Below are 23,421 nucleotides of genomic sequence, written 5' to 3'. Positions count from 1 at the left end.
TAACAGTAATATCTAAGAATTAAATAAAAAAATTTATTTGAGAGTAAAATTAAATTTAAAATTTTTTTTCATTGTTAACGAAAAAATAATAGAAATACTAGTTTGTTAATAGAAAAGAAAGATAACGACGTTTTAATAGATTTTTAAAAATATAAATATTAACTTATTAATTATAATAATATTTAAAATTAAATTATAAATTTCCTATTAAATTTTAATATGTAAAATTATTTTACACGAATTGAATTGCAAGCAACCGTAAAATTTATATTTTAAATTAAATTTTTAACTATAAATAATATTAATATTAAAATTAAATTAAATTAAAAAAAATAAAACGAGGGAAAAAAATTTAGTTATTTCTCCTTATTTTAACTTTTCTGTTGCCATTCACCCTCTAATCACCTGTATTCTTCCAATCCAAGCGGTTTTGGACCAGATGTAGCTGATCAGGCGAATGGGGCCCGCTGAAGCTGATGTAGCTGATTGATTTTAATGGTTTGATCAAGTCCAGAATTTGGCAGTTGCATCTTATCATTTTCCCGCGTATTTTTGAGGCTATGGACTTGCGGGCTTTTGTGCTTAAAGACAACACCGTGCTCTCTCAATTCTTCAAAACTGCACCACAAGAAACTTAGAGATGAGATTACAGAGACAATGGGTGTTTAGGGTTCCGCAAATCAAGAACAGAAAGCCATTTCTCTTTCAATCGCAAGCTTCACGCTCCTTCTGCCAGCTTCAATCAAAGCAGCAGCAAGAAAAACGGTTTGATTCTCTGCAATTTGTTTTTCTTATTCTCACCGATTATGATTTTATATCGCACTTAAGCGGAGGTGAGAATTGGAAGTTTTGGTGATTGCAGGTATTCTTCTTTTGGAATCGCGTTCGACATTGATGGGGTTATTCTTCGTGGTCGTGTTCCCATTGGTGGTTCTCCTCAGGCTTTAAGGAGATTGTATGGAGATTCTGGTATTTACAGGTTCTTTATGTAAATCGAGAGATACACTCATTTAGAGAATTTTGAGGAACGGAAGGGGATGAATTAAGTTGTTATTTCAAGTCTAATTTTAATAAATATGGTAGTTTGTCACCAATTGAGAACTTACCTTGACTATTCTAATCTATACTCTGAGCTAAAGTTTAGCAGTCTTTGTTGTTTGAGGTCCTAAACAAAAGGATGCGATAATTTGATCTTCCGAATGTCTATTTTTTTTTATTAAATTTCTGTGAAAATGTTGTGGCAGATAGAAGGATTAATATTGAATTCGGATAATTAAGATGAAATTTGTATATCGGTAGAAAAGGAACTTCATCCTGGTGTATGGCTTCTTTTTTTCCCTTCCAGTTCATTGTGGGTAATTAGAGATAACCTCTAACTATGTGCCTTGTTCCGGTTTGTTCCATCTTAATTTAATGATTACTTCATCTTTACAGGGTCTTTGAAGGTTCCCTTTTTGTTCTTGACAAATGGTGAGTAACTTAAAACATTGAACTTTAATGCATTAATTTGCAGTTTCTCAAGAGAACAGTGTAGATATATGACCAAAGGAAAAATATCAATTTTATTATAAAAATACATGTGTATAATCATGACAAGTGGAATGAGTTATGGAGAACGGTATTGTGTATGGATCAAGCCTATTTAACTACACCAGCCCTTTCCGGATGGTATCTGTTCCAGGAACATTGCATATAATTTCATGATACTCTTTAACTTTTGAAAGCAAGGATGCACAATTAAGCAATTAAATGACTACTTCCACATAATTCTATTTGATTAGGAGGTGGCATTCCAGAATGTAGACGAGCCATTGAGTTGAGTGAAATTCTGGGTGTAAAGATTTTACCTTCTCAGGTACTGCTTAAAGATGTTGTATACTGTACCCAATGAACTTTGCTTTTGATATCATGTGAGATTTGACTGATGGAAACTTTGGCATAGCTGTTATTTTTTTCTTGACACAGGTTTTACAGGGTCACTCACCTTTTAAAAATCTGTTGAAAAGGTATATATATTGATTTTTCTACACTGCATTTTCCCCAGATTTTACATCTTTAGTTTGAAAATAATATATTCTTCTTTAACATAGTTCTGATAATTTCTTTTCTTGTGGATCACATTTTCATTCTATTCTTAAATTTCATCCTGTTGATCACAATATTTATTAAATTTTATGTTAGTTTTAATATAGTAATATACTAACAACTCCTCTTCAATGGAGTATGGCCTTCAAGAGTGGGACTGTTTAGGGTCATTTTGGATTTAGACATTGACCAGATTGAGTTTGCTGGAGACTCTCATGCTAAACTTGCTGCTTCTAAAAAATTGCTGTCTCCATGTCCTTTCTATTTATGATTACAACAAAATGTGAACATTGTGACAGAAAAAATGGTAGCCAAATCAAAATTATAGTTAATCAGCCTAGGGGAAATGAGGTGATATTGAGTTAGTGACTTCCAAAATTTTTTAGTTGTTTTCATTACTTGATTCCTTTAATGATGCACTTATGGCATACTTGGAAATATTTCATAGAATATGTCTGTGAAGGTTTTGTTGTGGGAATGATTAATTTTTATGGTCATGTGATTTGTGTTAAATATATTTGTGAGGAAATTTATCTTGTATCATGATTTACTGTCTGTAGCATAGCGACTATTTTTGTCACAATTGTTTACTAACACAATTGACTTTAAATATTTTCCCAGATATGAGAATCAACTCATTATTGCCACTGGAAAAGGGGAACCTGCTCTAGTGATGTCTGAGTATGGTTTCAAGTAAGATCTCACTCATTATTCCTGATCATGACTAGCTGTTTTCTGGACTTTTTGCTTTTCTAAGTTAAAAAAAAAAAAATTTCTCAAATCCGGTCCGAAAAATTTTTTTTTTCAAATCAGGATGAAAAATAACTCTATGGCGCGTTAAAAGTGCAGTATATAAATTTAATTAATTATTATATTTTATTAATTTAATTTATTTAATTATATATTAAATTTATAAAATATAATTATAAAAATTATATTAATATTAATATTAATTAATTTAAATTATTTGTAATTTAATATTATATTTATTAATTTATATAATTTAATTAATTATATATTAAATTTATAGCATTAATTTACATTATAAATTTAATTAATTATTATATTTTATTAATTTAATTTATTTTAATTATATATTAAATTTATAAAATATAATTATAAATATTAATATTAATTAATTTAAATTATTTGTGATTTAATATTATATTTATTAATTTATATAATTTAATTAATTATATATTAAATTTATATAAATATAGTTATAAAAATTATATTAATATTATTATAAATATTAATTGTTTTAATTTATTTATGATAAAACATTATATTTTCATATTTATCATTCTATTTTATTATTTTTATTACAATTAATTTATAAATATTTTATAAAAACTATAAAAAATTAAAATTTATTTTATTTCATTTTTTTTCATAATTTTTCTCTATTTTTTTATATTTCTCTCAAAATACTCTATAAATATTAATTTTTATTATTCCTGTAATCTCCATAAATATTAATAACTGAAAATGAGAGTACGTTGGTCATATAAGGAGGGACGTCCATATAGTATATGAAAACATTTGATCCTCTTTAATATTATTTTTTAACTTTTATAATTTATATATATATTAACTTATTTTTATTACATTCTACTGTCTTAAATATTTATATTTATTTTTATATTTAATTTTTTATACTTTTTACATTGATAAATATGATTAATAAAATAAATTATATATATCCTTAGCATTAATTAATACATTTGTAAAATAAATTATATTAATACATTTATATATATTCTTAGCATTAATTAAATTATATAAATTAATAAAATAAAATAGTAAATATGATAAATATAATATTATATTATAAATAATTTAAATTAATTAATATTAATATAATTTTTATAATTATATTTTATAAATTTAATATATAATTAATTAAATTAATAAAATATAATATAATAATTAATTAAATAAAAATTAATTAATATTAATATAATTTTTATAATTATATTTTATAAATTTAATATATAATTAAATAAATAAAATTAATAAAATATAATAATTAATTAAATTTATACTTTAAATTAATGAGTACGCTTTAAAAGTGCGGTAACGTATTTAAATTTTCTTTTTAATTACTTCATTTTCCTGCATTTTAAAAGTGCGATAGTCTCTATCACACTTTTAAAATACGGTAGAGTCACTTTGCAACATCCGGATTTGGGAAAAAAATCAGACTAGGGTTTTAGAAATTTTTTTTTTTAAAACTTGGAAAAGCAAAAAGTCCCTGTTTTCTAGGCCTTTTTTTTTTCCAGATTTGCAACATTTCATTGGTTTCATTTGTTTTTGTTGGCAGAAAGGTTCTCTCTTTGGAAGAGTATGCCTCTTTCTTTGAGAATATTGATCCCGTGTCTCAATACAAGAGATGGACAACTGACCAGGTATCAAATATGACTAGGCGTATTGTCTCTCTGAATATGACACCAAGATGCAATGTTCTTTCTGAATCAGTTAAAGCAGTATTTGTTGTCAGTGATCCTGTAGATTGGGGCAGGGATATTCAGGTATTTCTTGTTTTTATGTGGTCCTCTAACATGAACCTGCCAGTCCATCTTTTGGTTTCTTTTTTTAGATCCTCTGAAATGTGCTGGTTTCAAAATTCTGTAAATTGTTTTGTTTGGTGTAATTTTCTTGCTACGTTTGCATTGCTTATTGAGTTGTTCATGGATAGAGTATCAAATTATAGTGTTAAAATTATTTTCTTTTGCAAACTGTAAGGCTCATGCATTTGATAGTAATTTTTGCCATTCTTGAGACATAAAATGCGTGCATATAACTTCCCGACACTGTTCAAAACTGTGAAAAAGTATTGGGCCAACTCAAGTATCTGGCTATTCATGCTTGGCTTGGTCAATCCAGAGCCCGTCTCAAATTTAGTGGATTTTAATTTCAAACATTGGCTTGGTGCTAAAAGCTAAGCTTGGGCTCATTAAGAGCTCAATTTGAGTTCAATTCAACCTCAGAAATGTTTAAAGCCTTACTACCTTTCATTATCATCAATGTTCCCCAAAAGATGTAGTTGGCAGGCCTAGTTAATAGTTATTTTACCATTAAAACTTAAAAGGCTGCTTCCATGCACTTGTTAAAGTGAAAGGGCTGCTCCTTTTCTGTGTCAAAGGATGCATGCTCCTCATTGTTTTCTCGAAATGTGACTAGATTCTAGAAGTCTTACGTGCTCATCATTTGATCTTTATATTTTGTGGGACAAGTATGCATATGCTCATGATTATTAATAATGGCCAGGATTGGAATAGATTTAGGAATCTTCAGGAACAGCTAATGTTTAATATTTAAGTATTGGATCACATCTCATTAGGACCGTATTAGTACTTTTACATGTATTAAATTTATATATTATAGTAGAAGGTCTGCAGTTCTGTCATCATAGGGAGTAACAGTTTGAAGGAAAGCAACTATTGCTCTGATTGAGGTTGACTGTTTAATGTGCATTATATGTTACTGGACATAAATTATGTAGCCTTTAAAAGTTATGAACTGATTTATGAATTATGTTAGGTTCTCTGTGATGTTTTAAGATCTGGAGGCCTTCCTGGACAGGATAATGGGCATCAACCTCCTTTGTATTTTGCTGCTGACGATCTTGAATATCAGGTTGCTAGTATGTTTATTTATTTCAACTTGGTTCGACTTTATGTTCCTTTTCAGGTAGGCCTTGGTTCTTTTCTGAAATTCCAAGTGGACTTTAAAAAATGAAAAGTACCAATTGATATATCTTTTTACTAGAACTGGCTGGACGGAAGTGGAATCTTTGGTATTAATTAGCTTGTGGTTAATGAGTGCTTATTAGCAAGAAATTCCCTTAACTTTATGCCCAAATATCATGAGCTGACCAGTAGGCTTGAAATCTGCATGTACATAAGATTGTGAGCCATATTCATAGATACTTTCCATCATTGATTTTGCACAATTCCAAATTTTCTGTTTAGCATTTCATTACAATTTCTTCTGGACCTCGTAAACTCAAGCAGTCATCCTGATTTACAGAAAGTTAGAATTTTATATTATTTCTTTCCTTTATTACTTAAGCTGTCTTATTGTTCAGTACAGGCTGCATTTCCTTCTCAGCGTCTTGGAATGGGGGCTTTCAGAATTGCTCTAGAGAGCGTCTTCAACAGGTAAGGTCAGTGCTCATGTAATTTAAATTATTTGAAGTCTTCTTTTCCTAAATTAGGAATTTTATCAGCTTGAGTGGTTCATAGATACTCCAATACTTGACCTCAAAAAAGTGCTAAAAGCAGTGTCGTTGAGGGTTGTGCTTTCAAATGGCTTCCTCAGTATTATGTCCTTTCTTTAGTACTTTGGAGATCATTTTGGAAAGAGAAATAGGTAATTTTTTTAAAATGTGCAAAGCAAAACCATACAAACTTGAAAAGTTCAGAAAATTGGTAGCATATGTTTAGCTTTATTAGCAACTGGAGTAACTACTTTTGTTTGGGACTTAATTCCAAATGCAAATCTTACACACAACACTAACTTTTTTATGCTTTCCTTTCATCGGAATTGATATTTTCTATGTAAAATTGGCCCATCGACTTCTGTTCATTTTGTTTATTATACCTTGTACTTTCCATCCAGATTAAAAGCAGAATCCCTTACATTTATATCTCTCTAGAAGTGACTGCTTCACTTAATCTTTTCCCCTTTATTTTTGTTATCCTCTCTTCTGCTTCTTGAGATCTCGATTGTTTACGTAGGCAATATTTTGTTCTTTCTCCTCTCTAAGTTGATATCTTTTTTATCCTTCTAATTTTTCAGCTGCAACAGTGTAGTTGAACTTGAAAGTGCTGTGAGAATAGTTAACCTGAAAAGTTTACATAACCTAGACATTAATTGTTTGCTTTTAGTTCAGTAAATTAGAGCCTGTGCAACTGTTGCAAACTATCTTGTTGCTGCATTGTCAATGGTTTCTTCTCTAAGATCTTGTTTGTCAATTTATTGCTTGCAGAATCCACCATAATGCTCTAGAATATGTATCTTTTGGGAAACCAAATCCATTTGTATTCAAGAATGCTGAAGCTATATTGAGCCAGCTTCAGCTATGTTGTCATGAATTTAATTTCAAGGAATGTGGAGGCCCTGAATTACCTCCTCTGAAAACTCTTTATATGATTGGTGATAATCCTTCAGTTGACGTCAAAGGTGCACATCAGGTGAGCTGTGCCAATTTGTTGTAAACTTGTAACTTTAGCTTTTGGCTGATTGAGGTGATTTTTCAAGCAAATAAATGGAAGCATTATCCTATTCTGTTTTCAGGCTGGAAATCCTTGGTTTTCTATTTTGACAAGAACAGGAGTTTTCCGAGGGGAAAGTAACCATGCTGAGTTTCCTGCAGACCTGGCAAGTCAATTGATGAAATGATGATTTTTTTTTAACATGCATGAGAAATGTATCATTTGAAACTACACAAGAAGACAAGCATGTGCACACATTCATATGCATTTTTTCTCTAAACTATCAACTGAGGGGTGGGAAAATCTAATCTGAAAAATCTTCTGTTAGTATTATTATTATTATTATAACGTATATTGCTTTCAACTTTGCAGGTGGTAGATACTGTCGAAGAGGCAGTGGACTACATTCTGCGAAGGGAGTGCAGTATCATCTAACTTGCTCAAGTAACTTCTTTCAATACCATTCATTTTAATCTATGTCATGTAGGCTTGAAATAAACCAGCATTCCTCCTGAAGCATGGTTTCAATGGCGTATTTTGTTGCTAGAATCGGTCGCTACCATGTTTCTGCATTTAAGCTTCTGAAGTAGCTTTTAGACCACAAAACGTTCTTGGCTTTGAATCTTTCTTATTCCTTCCTGTTCTAAGATTATGGAATTGGCAGGCCCCAAACCATGTCTCTAGCTAATGATTGAACCTAATTATCGTGTAAATCGAATTTCGATTCTTTTTGCCCCCTAATAACCACTTATTGACGGAACCTTGTTACCCTTTCCATTGTTCTAATTGATAGGAATGAATTGTGTACTAATTGTTGGTTTTTGTGATTTGTGATCTATGTTTCACTGCAACTTACCTTTCATGGAAATTGAGATATGTCGGTTATTTTTGGATATTCAATGTATTTTTGGATAATATATAATCGGATTTAGAATGGATTTAGAATGGATTAGGGTTTGAAGATTAATATGGGTTTGGTAATTAAAATACATGAAATTAAACGAATTCAAACATTATTTAGATAATAATAATTAGGTTTCGGATAAATTCAGATAATTTAAGATAAATGTTAATTGGTTTTAAAACAAGTTCAAAAATTGATAAAATTAATCGAGTTTGGGTTTGAGTATGGTGATTTTGTGAATATATTTTCTGTTTACTAAGGGAAACTGAAGGAAACAGTTTTATCCTTCTCTTATTCGAAGACAATGCAGGAGCTGTTTTTATAGTTGAAACCTCTTTTAAAGGAGACATCATAAGGGACTAAATGAACATATTTATCAATAAGGTTTAATCATTAGAAAATGCATTGTTAGAGGGACAATACTAGTTTCTTCTCTTTTGTAATTGTAAAAGGATTGACCACATATGCATATGCAAGGTGATGTTCTGAGGTATAGAGAGAATTGATATTTTGAGATATAGAGAAAATAGGGTTTACAGTAATGTGTACGTTATTCCTTTTTATTTGTCCTCTAGTGACCTCTGTAATCGCCACTTTATTACAGTATTATTTGTTTCTGTCACACAGTTATATATTTTTTAGTTTATATTTATCAGACCAGATATCATAAGTTCGACGATCATCATAAGGCAATTCTTCTTATTTCACCAATAAAATTCTGAGAACAAAAACTTAAATATTTGTTCTAAAATTACTGCATTATTTATATAAATATGTTTGGATAATGGATAATGGCAACCCAATTCATAAAATCTCTATGAATAACGGTAATGATTTTTAAATTTGATATGTCCCTAATGTAATTGTATATTTATCAAATCTATCTTTATAGCGTTTTGTCTATTCAGATATTCAAATTCTAAAAATTCGAAACTAGGGGAATCCCTTTATGATTTTAGAAAATTTATTTAATAATATAATACTGAGTTTTTAATTTAAATAACAATATCTAAATATCAATAAATTTATGTTAAAAATAAGAAAGTTAATATATCCAATCAAATTTAATTTAAACCAAATCATAAATGTTTTTATAATTCATGTAAAAATATAATATAATAGTTAATGGTTATTTTAGAGTATATTTGATATTAAGTTTGGAGAAAAAAATAGCAAAAAATAGTTTGGAAAAAGTCGTATTATTTATTTTAGTATTTTTATAATTAAATTAAATTAAAAAGAATTTTAATATTTTTTGGATAATATTTTTTAAAAAATGTTTTTTTTTTCAATAACTGCTTTAGTAGCAATGCTATACAAATCCTTAATAGTAGATAGCGAATTTTATTAATAAGTAATTTTTTAATATAATTTGCTAATTGTTAAATACTCAATAAACAATACTAAATAATATCTTTAAAATTGTAACAGACGAATTTATATATTGTATGGAACGCATGCGTTTCAAAATATAAATGTTAAATAAATTTTATAGTTTGTTAAAAAAGGATATAATTTATATATGAAATAAATAAAAAAAATCTACAATTGTGTAATAATATTATAAGAAATCTAATAATCATAATTGCACTGCTGCTATTAACTTAGAAAGGCAAGTTTCTTTGTATTTTTTTTTTTCTTTTAAGGCAATGCTTTCTTTTATAAGTTTTTTCGGCTTTCTTAGCCAAATAAAATTTTATAATTCATTAAAAAGATGATATAATTTATATATGAAATAAAAAAAAATCTACAATTGTATAAGACTATCATAAGAAATCTAGTAATTATATTGCATCGCTAATTGTTATTAACTTAGAAAATTAAAACTGAGATTTTCTTTTCTTAGGTTTTTTTCTTTGAGATTTAATTTTTCTTTTTATTAAATTTGTCGACTTTCACTATCCAAATAAAATTTTATAATTCTTGCTATTAACTTGGAAAGACAATAGAGAACTCTCTCTTTTCTTTGGTTTTTTCCTTTGAGGGGAGCCTCTTTCATTAGCTTTCTTTGCCTCCTTTGGGCTGAAAAAATTTTCTCTTCCCTTAGTCTGGATAGTGGATTTTCTTTTCCACCTTCAAATTGAGGTTTGTAGATAAATTTTTATTTTCTTCTTTTATATTTTTCTAGTTTTTTGCATGCAGCTTTCAAAACATTTTTTAGATCCTGCATGGTTTTAATATTGATTTTAAAAGTATTTTTCCAATAAATTCTAGCTAAATTTTGAAGGGAGAATATTTTTATAGGTGATACGCCATCAGAAATTATATACTAAACTTGAAAATCATTAATGGTAATTTTGAAAACTCTTTGAAGTTATAAAACTCTAAATACACTCTTTTTCAAATGGTTCACGATAATTCTTTTATTTTCTTGATCTATTGTTACTTTTTCTTTGATTTGGTATGCTTATATTCTTCAACTTAGTCTTGCATGGCCAAGCCTCCCCTTCATTGTTAGATCTTCTTGGTTTTCATGGTTTCCATCTCTTTTGCATGTGGTTTGTGGCTTGATTGACAGTATCCGAAAGTAGATTACAATAAAACTTAATTCCCTTAGATGTTTCAATTTGGTGATTATCTCTCCTCCTAGACGCTGAATTGTTCCTTACAGTAGTTAACAAATTCAAACTGACGGCACGATTTTTCCTTTCTAGTTAGTTTTTCGATTATGAGTCAAATTTGTCCCACGGGTCTTAGGATTTTCAATATTTTAGGACTTCTGAGCTTCATGTTATGAGTTTCTATTTTGTATTTTTTTAAATATATGTTTAGACTTAGCCATGTAATCTTCTCATGCAATTTAATATATCTTCCAAAAAAACAAGAAAAAAAAAAAACACGCAACGGCAATAATCTGATGGTATTTACGTAATGCCAAAAGTGAGGTGAGCATCTAAGCTGGACGGGTCCCGCGGGAGTCTCAATGCCCGCAGGAGAGGATTGGATCTCGCCATCCTATTTTCATATAAAGCTAGTTTTTTGTTTATTTATTAGTTTAAAAAATTTACAATTTTACTAGCAAGTGGGACCCAGCTTCCAAGCTCATTTCTTGAAAATGGACGGCCCAGGTCTGGTGATAATGTCCGCCGGGACCCACATTTACCAAAATAACGTCGCTCCTAATCATTATTACACCCCTCTCTTTACCCTGCCTCAAGCACTTTCTCTCTCTCCTCTCCCCGAAATCAAAATTTTCCAGGAAAGAAGAAAGAAAAATTCGCAAAGAGAGAGATAGAGAGTGAGCAGAGGTGGAAAGAGTTCCAAAATGGATGAATATACCAGAGAAATGATGGACCTCAAGACTCTTGTCACTCGAACCCTGGAGAAGAAGGGCGTCTTAGCTAAGATCCGGGTATAATTATTATGCTAATAGTTCCTCGATTTTCTTCTACACAACCTCTGTTTGGTTTCCAAGAAACTTGGTATGATCTAATTAGAAAGTGAATATCGAGAGATGGCGAATTTACCTCTCGTAAACCAATTGGTTCAGGGAAGAGAACCACTTGAAGTTATTCTTTTATCATTTGTATGAAGTGAGATTAGAATTTAGGTCATTCTTTTACTCGGATCTCGTGTAATGAATTAACATTCAAGAGCCTTGTTCTTTTGTCCTCCTTTTTGTGTGTGTTTAATAAGTTTGGTAGTGATGTAACCGCTTTTGTTTCTTTTGGTTAGAACGAGGAAAAATGGTTTTGCAGGCTGTGGCTAGGTTTTTTTTTCTTTTCTTTTCTTTTTGTTCATGATCCTAGCTTAGTCTAGACTTTGTCTAGAGTCGTGTGAAGCTCCAGCTCCATGTTTTAAATTGAGTGAGATTGTGCCAAACAAAATGCGCAAATTAAAAAAAAAAAAGGCCCTTTAACAAAAATTATAGTTGATGTTGATTTGGTGCTGAGGTTATTGTGCAGAAAGCATTTTAGAAAGAAATTTCCATTGCTTTTAGATGTGGTCATTTGAAATAGAGAAAATGTAACGTGGCAATGTAAACTGCTATTTGGTTGATGACTTAAATTGTGCTTTGTTTCCTAATTATTAGTGTAGTATGTATTTCTCTTTCTTGTGCATCTTTCTCTTCCCATTTACTTGGTTGTTCGGATTCCAGGCTGAACTCAGGGCAAGTGTCTTTGAGGCAATTGAAGAGGAGGATAGGGTAATTGAAAAGGAAGAGGGCTTACCTCCTGCATTATTGGGGAGCTGTAATGACCGTGCAAAACAACTTCATGCTTCTCCTTCAGGTTGCTCCTTGAATTTTAGCCTCTAACATTTCTGATTCAAAACTTTTGAGAGTGCTGAAACATTTAATTTTGTACTATCGGGATGTTTTTAACTAACCACGTGTTAATCTCAAACTATTTGGGAGCAGCTGTGTGGATCTATTTTCTCCGTTTCATCTGGTGTAAATTTATATGTTAAGAAAAGTTTTAGCGCCACTAAGTCATTTTTCATTATGCTGATATATCCACCATTTAATTGTTCGTTAAGCTCCATGAGGGGTAAAGTGGTGGCCTTTTATGTTGATATATTCACCATTTAATTGTCCATTAGGAGTTATGAACTTTCTTGCTTTGCATTTATTAATAGAGAATAACTATTACCATATCATTTAAAGGTCACTAATTCACAGTTTAATGTAAACATTTGTTTGTTTTAACAAGAAATTGGTAGTCATATTTCCATGCATTGTGTTTTGATATTTCTTTACAAATTCAGGGAGGTTGCTAACTGCACTGATATGTGAATATTTGGACTGGGCACAACTAAATCATACGCTTAAAGTTTATCTACCAGAGTGCAATTTGGTAATCAAGTAATTTTTCATTATAATTTTGCAAGACTTTCTTAAAATTTAAATATTAATTTTATTTGTTTATTTATTTATTGTATTTTAAGTTGCTCTTATTTTACCTTGCAGCAAAAGGATTCCTGGAAAGCTGAGTTGAAGGAATTTAGTAGCAAGAATGGGTATGATATAAACAGAAATGGTGACAGCGGTCCTTTGCTTTTGGATGTTCTTGAAGGATTCTTGAAGTTTGAGGTTTGTCTGTGAAGTCCTGTTTTTGGATTTCAAACTTTTAAGGATGAATTTTCTAAGGGAAGAGAAGTTTGTCATTATGTTATCCAGATCAGTCATAATGTATTATGATGTAGTGTGATGTTTGATTAATATCTATCAATTTAAAAATGATGAGAAGTGGTGGCTTTTGTAGCCTTCTGTTCAGTTGTTGAAAGATTTCCTAGTAGGACCTTCGAGAAATCAAGACCATATTTGTGAATGTATATTGAAATAACGTAGATTTGTGCCCTTTTGCTGGTTGTCTTGTCTTACATGGATGGAGGATAAGTTTTGCTGTCTGCCAGCATAGGTGTTATGGATAATGGATAGACCAAATCCATTCTTCATTAAAATTCAAATTTTAAAAGTCTATCAACTAAGATTATGTTTAGATTGCATTTGTTAGTTATCTTACCTTAGTAGTTATTAGATTTCTTGCATCTTATCTCAGTAGTCAGTAGTTTGTTGTCCAATGGTAGCTTATATTAGACTTCTACTCTTTTTAGAAGTACTAAGATTATGAGAACCTCCATTATATATGGGGTTTCTAACTATTTAATAAGACAAGTGGATTAATTAAAAACTTATTTGAGATTTAAGGCTCTCTCTCATTAATGAGCATGAGGTGTTAACAACTCCATTTGATGAGCTCTTTCCTTATCAATCATCTCGTGATGCGATATGTGACTCGGGACCATAAAAACTTGGTATCAGAGTCGATTGTCATGAGTCATTCAACAAATGTAGAAAAAAAGTTGAATTCTTTCATGCAATGATTCGATGCATGTTGAGTGACTTAGTTTAGCAAATTTTTGAACTAGTTCAAACCTATAATAGGGGCGAACCAAAACAAGATAGATCAAGTAGCAACCAATAAAATTTTGGTCAAAAGCGAATGAAAGGATAGAGGTACTTGTGAAGCTCCAAAATGCCTAACTAGACTTTTCTTCTTGTGATGGCACAAATGGTCGATTATTATCTTTCATTCCATGATCTACAAGCGTGAAGGTAGTAGATCATGTTTTAAAAGAACGTGATTTAATTTTCAGTGAAATCCGGATACACTTACAGAAACCACAGGCATGCATGCAAAAGTATTATGCAAAGGGTACAAAGTTGTTGCCTTTGTTCTAGATATCAGGGTTTGAAAAGTATTAGTTAGTTGGCAAGACTGTCACAAATCTAAAATTACATGGGAGTCTATCAATTATTTTCAGGTTGCATATCTTATTTTTGAGCGTGAGGACAAGCTCCTTTTACTGGAGGATGGTGATGTTATGGATAACGGATAGACTAAATTCATTTTTTAATAGTTCAAATTTTAAAAGTCTACCGACTAAGATTATATTTAGATTGCATTTGTCTAGTTATCTTATCTTAGTAATTTGTTATTTCATCTCTAGTATCTTTCTAGTATCTTATTTTAGTAGTTTGCTATCCAATGGTAATTTGTATTAGACTTCTACTTAGAAGTGTAAAAATTGTGAGAATCTCCACTATATGATAGGTTTCTAATTATTCAATAAAACAAGCAAATTAATTAAAAAATTATTTGAGATTTAAGACTCTCTCTTAACAAGTATGAGGTGTTAAAAGCTCCCTCTTATGTGCACTTTTCCTATCAATCATCCCGTGATGCGATCCATGACCCGGAACTGTAACAATAGGACTGAATGTGCTGCCAGTTGCATGTAGCTTCAGCATTTTTGGCCGAAATGACTTAATGCCGAGTTGAACTTTCTAGTCTTACATTGGAGCATGTTCTAGTCCTCTCGAGCAACAGTAAATAAGGACAAACTACCAGCTTAAACCACATTAAAATTATAAGGATTCTTGAAATAGGATTCCAAAAGTTGATTTTATTAGATGAAAAAAATACATTCCTTTTTCTCTCTCACAAATCAGGATTTGTTAAATTCAAAGCTAATTATTGATGGAAGCCTGTATTCATGTTGAGTGCATGCATATTTGTGGGTTGGTCAAATTATTGAAATTTGTTTAATTATGGGTAATATGCAACATGCTTAATAATGCTACTACACTGGTTGAAGGCAGGAGCTGGTTTCCAGCAGAAAGAAATATGTGACTGCTACATAGGTGAAGTGCAGCTTGGATGTGAATTTCAATGCAGATAAATCTAGAAGCTGGAATATGTACTATGGAATAAAATTCCAGTTATGAGTTAAAATCTTTACTGGTTTAAAAGCAAACTAACTACAGGGCTGACTACTGAGGATTAGTTGCTTTTTTAATTTTACTTGAGGAATCCATGACATCTAGTGTAAAAGTGACCTCTTGGTATAGTTTTGATGCTTTAACTAGGGGATGGTGACTGAAGATAATATAAACTGAAGACAAGAAGAAAATAAGAGGTTAAAATTGGAGCCAGAGGTTTAGGACAGAAATATGGGGAGTGACTTGAGTTAGATATTTCCTCTTAAGCTTATACAGTTATACCTTCAAGATGAGACTTGTTTTTTACCATAGATATTTTGTTTGGGAGCTTATAAATTGCAATTTTCACACCTATAAAATGTGTGGCCATGGGCTTGCTTACAGTATGTGATAACTTAAGATTTGTCTAGTAAGTTGGCTGTGAGATTATACATGCTGTTTTATAGGTCATGAGCAAGTGTGTCCATACAGTGAACTTTTATTTTGAGAGTGCAATATGGCTTTTTTTTTGTTTATTTTCTTTTAGGTTCATTTTCTGAACCACGGCTTGGCCTTGAAAGTTTGGAGGGTTATTTGTTGTTTCATCCCTGGGGTTTTGATAACGAGAGTGGGCAGATTCTCTTAAGATGTGGCATATTTGTGGTAGTGGGGTATGCATTGTTGGAGTAAAATTCAGGAATTCTTTTAGGATTAGTTGTCATTGTGGTTGATTTGCTTTATCTTAGGCCTTGTTTGGTTCAAATGTGTACTTCATGGGAAGTGAGCTTCCTAAGAAGGAACTTAACTAGGTTGGAGTAAATAATACTTCCCTTCCACCAAGAGAAAAAAAAGACGTTTAATTTTCTGGAAAGTCAAGAAGAAATGTCAATCAAACAAAAACAATTTTCACACTTTCTAGGAACTTCAATTCTGAATTACTCCCAACCAAGCAAGGCTTAGTTTTACATGTACTCGGTTGGAGCAAAATCAAGAATTTCATGCATCATTATTTGTTTTTTGAAGTTAATTTATTTGTTGATGCTTTACATCTGGAGCTTTCGGCTGAGTTATCCTTGCTCTATTTTGTCTTATTGTATATTTCTCTAATAAGAAAATTTTCCTCCTGCTTATTCTTGTATTTCTTATTATTAATATTCTTTTACCAAAGTAGGTTGGGATTGCATGTTCATTATTCCTTTACTTTTGTCGTCCTTGAATTTTTAAATAGAATATTTATTTCCTTCTAATCGGTGCTTTTCCTTATCACAATGATCTCTGAAGTTTTATCCAAAAATTTATCAGCTGATTTTCTTTGTTCATGATGTTTGTTTATATTTTGTTGTTTTTTTAGTTATTCTATAAAAAAACAACTATTAATCATTCTGTAGAATTTGTTGTGACAGAACTTATCCCAAGGAAGAGGTACTGGAAGGAGGATATCAGAAGCTGAGTCCTTATCTACCTTAGATTCAAGAAATGTTCGAAGACCCTCTTCATCATCTGTTGCTGGTGGTTTACCTCCACTAGGAAGGTGCTGCTCCTATCCTACTTTCTATTCCTTCCCTCCCTGTTTTCCTGTCTGTTGCTTTCCTTGTATTTAGTCCTTTCCATTTCTCTTTTCTTGGGTCAGTAATGATTGTTTTTGTTTTTCGGCGTCTTTTTACCAGGCCAGCTTCTTCTCAGTCATCTGGTGAGTTATTAGTATGTATCATTTTTACTACATCCTTGATTCTTGGTCCCTTTATCTGATGCCATATATGATCTAGATAGGAGAGCAGGATCCTCTATGTCTGGTTACCGGAAAGATGAATATAATTGGAGATATGATAGTGATGAACTTCCAGAAGATGTGATACGAGCTTCAGCTGCACTGGAAAACCTTCAGTTGGACAGGAAAGCCCGGAATCTAACCACATCTTGGCGGTAAATTTTCTCGTCCACTCTGAAACAAAATTCTTCCATTATAGGAATGCAAATTTTAGAAGTGTTATAAGTATGATCTGGAGCATGGAAAATGGGCTGCAGTAGAGGAGCTGTAATAGTAGAAGGGGAAATAATTCACTATATAGTGGAAGTCTTAGGCTTTATTTCCTGGCAGTTTGTCTTGTTCATGCATGCATTCCATTCGTGATATTGACAAACTTCTGAGAAGTGATTGTCTTGGTACTGTTAGACTTGGTAATATGGAAAAAATATCTTTATTGTGCCAGCAAAACAGTGTGTTTTAAGACCTAGAATTCATCAACCATGATTTTTTTTCTCCAGTTTTTTTGTCCTGATCTTTGTTTAGGAATACTTTCCTGCTGTATTTCACATTTCTAGCGTCAATCTAGAATTTATTGTTACATTAGGTATTGCTGTGCTGCATGTTGTTAAGTGCCCTTGAATAGGATCTCGTCACATGTTGTTTAACCGGAAAATCCTTCTTATTGGACTGATTTTTCCCTGTTAATGTTTCTGCTTTTCTTTGAGAAATCTACTGTGAAAATAAATTAAGAATTCGTTTGAAGGAATTCTCTAATCACATAAACCGATGAATAATTTTCTAAATGTCTCATTCAATGATCTCAATGCCTTTATATAGTGAAGGCTACATTTAGGTTACATCAGAATTTAAATTAAAAAAACTCTCTCTTCTATTAGAATTTAAAATTTAACAATTCAACTAAAGATAACAATTAAAAACCAAACTAAAGATAACAAGCTAAGCATAAAGATAAGATATTGATCCCTTATTTGTTGCAACCACTTTGATCAAAATCTATTAAATAGAAGGATAATGTATATCCACAGCATTACCCCATTCCTAGAGAAAAAGCTTGTCCCCAATCATCTCCTTTGATAGTAGGAGGTTGGATGCATCCTCCAATTCCTTCCAGAATAATTTTTTGCACTGATGGTTGACGGAATATGGTTCACCACAATTGTAGCAAAGGCCTTTTAGCTCGGTGTTCAACCATTTTAGTCATGCTAAGCCATTTGATACATGGAGTTGAGGTGTTTTCCACACTTGAAGATGTTGCATTGTTATTCTTTAGACTCGTGAGTTAAATCGTCACTAGATGGTGCAGACCCTTGAAGACCCATAAGTTGTCTCTATCTTATTTTCTGAGCGATCCAATTATTGTTTCTTCTTGAATGTTCAAGCAAAATTCATTGCAGTAACTAAATTGGGAGGGTTCTAGTTCCACCTCAAGCCAAATAGTCCCATATAATCTTGCAGTAAAAATGTCCACTTGTTGATCGGTTCGAATAATTGTTGCACTTGCTAATAAGGATTGAAATCAGCATTGATAATCTTCTACTAGTTCAACTTACTATAGGTTCAACTCCCCCAAGAAATTCTATGCAAAGAAGAAGCAAACTGCAAGTTGCAGCTCTCTTTGAACATTTGCCATGTCATTCTAGGTTCTCTTGTTCAAGCTTGTAACCATAATTGAGCCTCACCACTAAGATGGAAGGCAGCTGACTGACTTTATCTGCTTCCATTGTTCATTGATTGTGAAAAAATTTACAATGATTAAGTCATCCAAGCGGATTGCTGGAGCCAATGAGGGAAGTCAAGTTTTGTATATCTAGGTTCTTTGCACTCCTCAAAACGATCATTATTTGGTTGGATAAACTTTGGTTTGATGCTACTCGTTCCATCTTGGTTTTGATTTGCTTCTCTATTGAAGGTGCAAACGAGCTCAGAAATTTGACGATCCAAGTCATTAAATTGAGCATTTTTTGTTGCATGAAAGAGTTCAACTCTTTTGGATTTGTTGGATTACCCATGACGGCTGGCTTACTAAGTTGTTAAGTGCCCTTGAATAGGAAAATCCTTGTCTTGCCAAATTGATTTTCCCTTGTTAGTATTTTTGCTTTTTTTTGAGAAACCTATTGTGAAAATAAAATGAGAACTCATCTACAAGAATTCTCTGATCTCATAAACCAATGAATATTATTTTGAATGTCTTATTCAATAATTTCAGTGCCTTCCTATAGCAGAAGTTACATTCAGATTACATCGAAAATTTGAATTCAAAAATACTTCCCATCTTTTATTAAAATTTAAAATTTAAAAATTCAACTAAAAGTAACAAGCTAAGCTTAGAGATAAGATATTGGTTTCTTATTTGTTGCTACCACTTAGATAAGAATCTATCAAATAGAAGGATAATGCATATCCACAACCCAGGTACTTTATGGCATAGTGAAAGATGGAATGTATTTGGACTATGTGAAGCCTGCTTTTTCTTTTTCTTTTTTTTTTAATTGAAATTAGCTTATGTAGGAGTTCCCCCTTTTATTATTATTATTTTTCCCTTTCTGGTGTGTCACAGATGGTTTTGAATAGTCATTTTGGTTTTGAGCTAGCAATTGTGTAGAAAATCCTTACTATTTCTAGGCTTTGTAGCATTCTGGACATTTATTTTTGTGTTTATTTTTTGGTTCAAAACTAACTACTTGTGAATTTTGATCATCTGTTTGGCAAATGGTTTACTCAAATAACCTTGTAGACTAACGTTTGTTGTGTGGTTATCCTCCTAAGCCTATCTGTTGGACTATGTTGCAGACATGCGGGAGATGGAATGAGTGATGATGATGGCAGGGTTGACCATATTTAGTTGAATGGAATACATTGTGAAACTGCACTTGTAGTTTAGTATGTACTTTTCACTCTTAATCTGTCAAATGTTCTGTTATGAGGAAATGAGGGTAGTGATTTTATGTAAGTCTTCTCTTTCCTTCTTTTTATTTATTTATTTTTTTACCCAAAATATGTTAAGCTGATGTAGTGTTTTGTATGATCTTTGATTTCGCTTATATTATGGAATGCACTTTGAATACTTCATAAATGTAGGCCCTTATCTAGTGTTGTAATCAAATCTTCTGTGCGCGAGTTACTTTCATGGACTCAATGCATTGTTTGAGATATTGTGTACTAGTCCAAAAGATCAAGAAGCCAAACTGCATCTGTACCGTTAGAACATCTAGATGATCATTTGATAGGCTAGGTGGATATGGATAGAATCATTAACGTTGATAAAAAAAACCTGGGAATATGCTTTATTTAAAGACACTTGTACATTAGCTTTCCTTGTTCCTTGGGTAGAAAAAAGATCAAGAGAGAATGTGCAATTTGTTGTCAGGTGTTTAATCTAATTTGCAAACCTATATATGCTTGGCCAAGCGACATTCTCTAGGCTTTGAACATGGAACGCTAGATATTTCCGTATACATATTTGATAGTCTGTGTCTCATTCATCTAGTTGCTTTGCTATGCATTTTGCTACTTTCTTAGAGAGAGAGAGAGAGAATTTGTTTGATAAGGGTTTTTGTTTTTTGGGAATTTGTTTGATAAGGGTTTTGTTTTTTTGGAATTTACTATTTTGCTAATATGTTGGTTTCTTGATTTATTAATTAGTCCTTTCATTAGTTTTATTTATTTGATATTTTACTATTTAATGTATGTATGTGATATGATAAAATTTTAGCTGATTTCTCAATCTTGTGAAAATATTTACTTATTGTATTGATAATTAGTATTTTCAGATTGAGTGCATTTTAGAATTTCTTTTTTTTACAATTTAAAATGATAAAAATTAGAATAGGAATTAATTAGTTAATTTTTAAAATTTTATAGATGTTGTAATTTATTTTTTAGAATTGATGAAGTGATTTGCCGAAATCAAATAGTAATTTATTTTTATTTTATAACTCATCAATTAAAATTGGGCTCTTAAGGGAGAGCTTGATGGTCAGCTCAAGGTGCGAGTGGTGTGCAACATCAACAACTCTGAGCTTTCCAGCTAGGCAAGATGAAATTCTGGAGGCATGTGGTAGAAGGAGCAATGGCACTAGGCACCTGTGTTAGTAGAGGAATCTGGAATTAGTGGTGTGTGTAAGGTGCGTGTAAGAGATGTATTCTTCCTTATCAACTACCATCCATAATGGGTTAAGTTGAGTTTCACTACACATTCTTGCCTGGTTAGGCCGATTAGAGGGAATTTAGGCAAATGAAAGTGTCACAAAAGTAGGCCCTGCTTTTGAGTCCTTTATCAACATTATAGAATTCATTATTGTGGTTGGGTTTTTCGTTATTATAGTAAATGCTGAACTCTTATGTCCTTTCGTAATCAATAATTGATTTGTTTGGTTCTTGCCTATAATATGTAATTGACTCCGGTATCTAAAATCACACATTACAATTTGATCGATCCCTCTTATATTTGTTACTTTCTCCATATTTTTTTGGCAAAAAGTGTTTTTAAACTCTTGAAAAATATTTAAAAATATTAATTAAACCCTAATCAAAATTTTTTTATCTAACAAACCCCAAGTAAATAGATTTAGATAATTATACCAAATCTATTGAAGTGAGATTAAATTAAACAGATTAAATTAAAGAGAAAAAAGTCATGTGACTTGCACATGATCAACGACGTTAAAAGAACATTCATTTTTGTTAACTTGACCTCTCTTTATCTCTCTCTCTCTCTCTCACTCAAATTAGCTTGTAAATAAGATGGTCTATTATGAACTCCATTTTTAATACTCAAGTAAAGCAAAGTTGTGAGTAATGGCTTCATTTTCTTATCCGAGTGATCTATTCGTATTTGAATTTCAGACTCAATCCATCAATGGAGGCAGTAAAAGTGATGACTTTAGTTCACTCTCATATAAACTTATCCTTACCGACCATGTGATTTAAGTTCTCTTTCCACCATAACTCTTATGAAAACTCTGCAAATAACCTGATTGATTTTGCAAATAAAATAAATAATAAATATTTAATACTAATATCTATAAGTCCTAAAAAAAATAATATATAGAACTAATGAAATAGAAGAACAATATTTTTGATATTTTTGAGAGATCATCAATAGAGTATTTTCCCTCTAATTTATATACATGTATGATCCAATTAGTTTTTATTGCTTGAGGGGCTCTCCCTTTGTAGAACTCATATCTTTCCATCCTAATTGCAGAAAATGAGAAAAAAATTAAGAAGAAAGAAAAAAAAATCCCAAAAAAACGGTTTTCGTCAGTTCTCCAAAATAAGCAAATAAAAAATGATGAAAATATTTATTTGAATGCTCACCTAACAGAAGGGATATTGTGAGTTAATGATCTGGAGTTTTAATAAATAAAAAGATTTAACCGAACATTTAGATAATTGTTAGGGGGTTTAAAAAGTCTTTTATTTTTTTTTATTGTTTAAAGTTTTTCAAAAAAATAATAAATATTATTAATTTTAATAAAAATAAATATAAAAAAAAGACTATATCACCTACAATGAATCTAATTAATGTTCTAGAAATATTTCATTTTATTTAAGAGTAAATAAAGAAAGAAAATATTTAATAAAATATTGAAATTATAAAACGATAGTTATTTATAAATAATAAAAAAATCCTAAAACAACTAAGATAGATTAAAGTTTATCTCTTGGTATTTGTTGAAAATACAAGTTTTTTTTTATTTTTAATTTAAAATAATTATATTAATGCATTTAGTAGAATTTTGAAAGTTTTAGATTTAATATCTCAATTACTTATTCTTTATAAAAAAAAAATTACATTCATGAAATTTTATCGTCAATAAATAAATTTTCATTTAAAGTATAAAATATGGTATTTTAGTGATTTAGTATCTTAGTAATGGAAATATGTTCAACTAAAAAAAAAAGGAATTAATATGTTAATGAAATGAAATATGATGAAGGCAATTGTTTTAAATTAAAGGTAAAAAGATTAATTTGTAACTGTTTATAAATATAAATAAAAAAAATTACCATTTATCCTAATCTAAAATTATAATAGGCTATATTTAAAATATAATAGGTCGTATAAATAATGTTTTTTTTATAAATTTTTTTATTAATCATATAAATAAATTAGATAATTAATTAAAATATGGTGAGTATTATTCTGTTCAAATCAAAATAATCGATTGAATCGAATTAATTTAAAAATACAATTTGATTTTATTTATTTTGATCGGTTCAATTTAATTTTTAAAAA

At 30.6% G+C, this 23,421-nt stretch overlaps 2 protein-coding genes across 12 annotated transcripts; both read left to right on the top strand.

Moving 5' to 3' along the window:
• The first annotated feature begins 437 nt into the window (after positions 1–437).
• Positions 438–8,640, top strand: LOC110624453 (uncharacterized protein YKR070W). Of its 9 annotated transcripts, none has more exons than XM_021769602.2 (13): positions 449–765; positions 863–969; positions 1,435–1,470; positions 1,782–1,855; positions 1,966–2,006; positions 2,707–2,778; positions 4,409–4,616; positions 5,629–5,778; positions 6,181–6,248; positions 7,079–7,283; positions 7,387–7,470; positions 7,677–7,748; positions 8,469–8,640. In XM_021769602.2, exons 1-12 carry the CDS (start codon positions 641–643, stop codon positions 7,737–7,739), a joined length of 1,233 nt encoding a protein of 410 aa, XP_021625294.1. In that variant the 5' UTR covers positions 449–640; the 3' UTR covers positions 7,740–7,748; positions 8,469–8,640. The 9 variants fall into 9 exon arrangements, with proteins under 9 accessions (XP_043816501.1, XP_043816503.1, XP_043816502.1 ...); XM_021769601.2 differs by lacking the exon at positions 8,469–8,640 and adding an exon at positions 7,852–8,133; XM_043960565.1 differs by lacking the exon at positions 8,469–8,640 and adding an exon at positions 1,245–1,355 and having other exon boundaries at positions 732–765; positions 7,677–8,133.
• A 2,699-nt stretch (positions 8,641–11,339) lies between these two features.
• LOC110625100 (protein TONNEAU 1a) lies at positions 11,340–21,613 on the top strand. Of its 3 annotated transcripts, XR_002489517.2 has the most exons (9): positions 11,341–11,560; positions 12,308–12,440; positions 12,916–13,004; positions 13,118–13,240; positions 16,816–16,943; positions 17,080–17,102; positions 17,179–17,335; positions 19,971–20,126; positions 21,143–21,613. XR_002489517.2 is itself a non-coding variant. In XM_021770638.2 (8 exons), exons 1-8 carry the CDS (start codon positions 11,474–11,476, stop codon positions 20,020–20,022), a joined length of 780 nt encoding a protein of 259 aa, XP_021626330.1. In that variant the 5' UTR covers positions 11,340–11,473; the 3' UTR covers positions 20,023–20,253. The 3 variants fall into 3 exon arrangements, 2 of the variants coding, with proteins under 2 accessions (XP_021626330.1, XP_021626328.1); XM_021770638.2 differs by lacking the exon at positions 21,143–21,613 and having other exon boundaries at positions 11,340–11,560; positions 17,191–17,335; positions 19,971–20,253; XM_021770636.2 differs by lacking the exon at positions 21,143–21,613 and having other exon boundaries at positions 19,971–20,253.
• The last annotated feature ends 1,808 nt before the right edge of the window (positions 21,614–23,421 follow it).

Source organism: Manihot esculenta, chromosome 10, assembly GCF_001659605.2.
Source record: "Manihot esculenta cultivar AM560-2 chromosome 10, M.esculenta_v8, whole genome shotgun sequence".
NCBI lineage: Eukaryota > Viridiplantae > Streptophyta > Magnoliopsida > Malpighiales > Euphorbiaceae > Manihot > Manihot esculenta.
Note: the sequence above shows the minus strand (reverse complement) of the source record. Positions and strands in the feature narration are given on the sequence as shown.

Bases quoted from the DNA above. Each gene is read 5' to 3' on its own strand.
- LOC110624453 (XM_021769602.2), top strand. From the start codon at position 641: ATGAGATTACAGAGACAATGGGTGTTTAGGGTTCCGCAAATCAAGAAC. The intron at 5,779-6,180 runs GTAGGCCTTGGT...TGTTCAGTACAG, and splicing joins GACTTTATGTTCCTTTTCAG to GCTGCATTTCCTTCTCAGCG. The intron at 7,284-7,386 runs GTGAGCTGTGCC...TTCTGTTTTCAG, and splicing joins ACGTCAAAGGTGCACATCAG to GCTGGAAATCCTTGGTTTTC.
- LOC110625100 (XM_021770636.2), top strand. From the start codon at position 11,474: ATGGATGAATATACCAGAGAAATGATGGACCTCAAGACTCTTGTCACT. The intron at 13,241-16,815 runs GTTTGTCTGTGA...TTGTTGTGACAG, and splicing joins AAGGATTCTTGAAGTTTGAG to AACTTATCCCAAGGAAGAGG. The intron at 16,944-17,079 runs GTGCTGCTCCTA...TCTTTTTACCAG, and splicing joins GGTTTACCTCCACTAGGAAG to GCCAGCTTCTTCTCAGTCAT.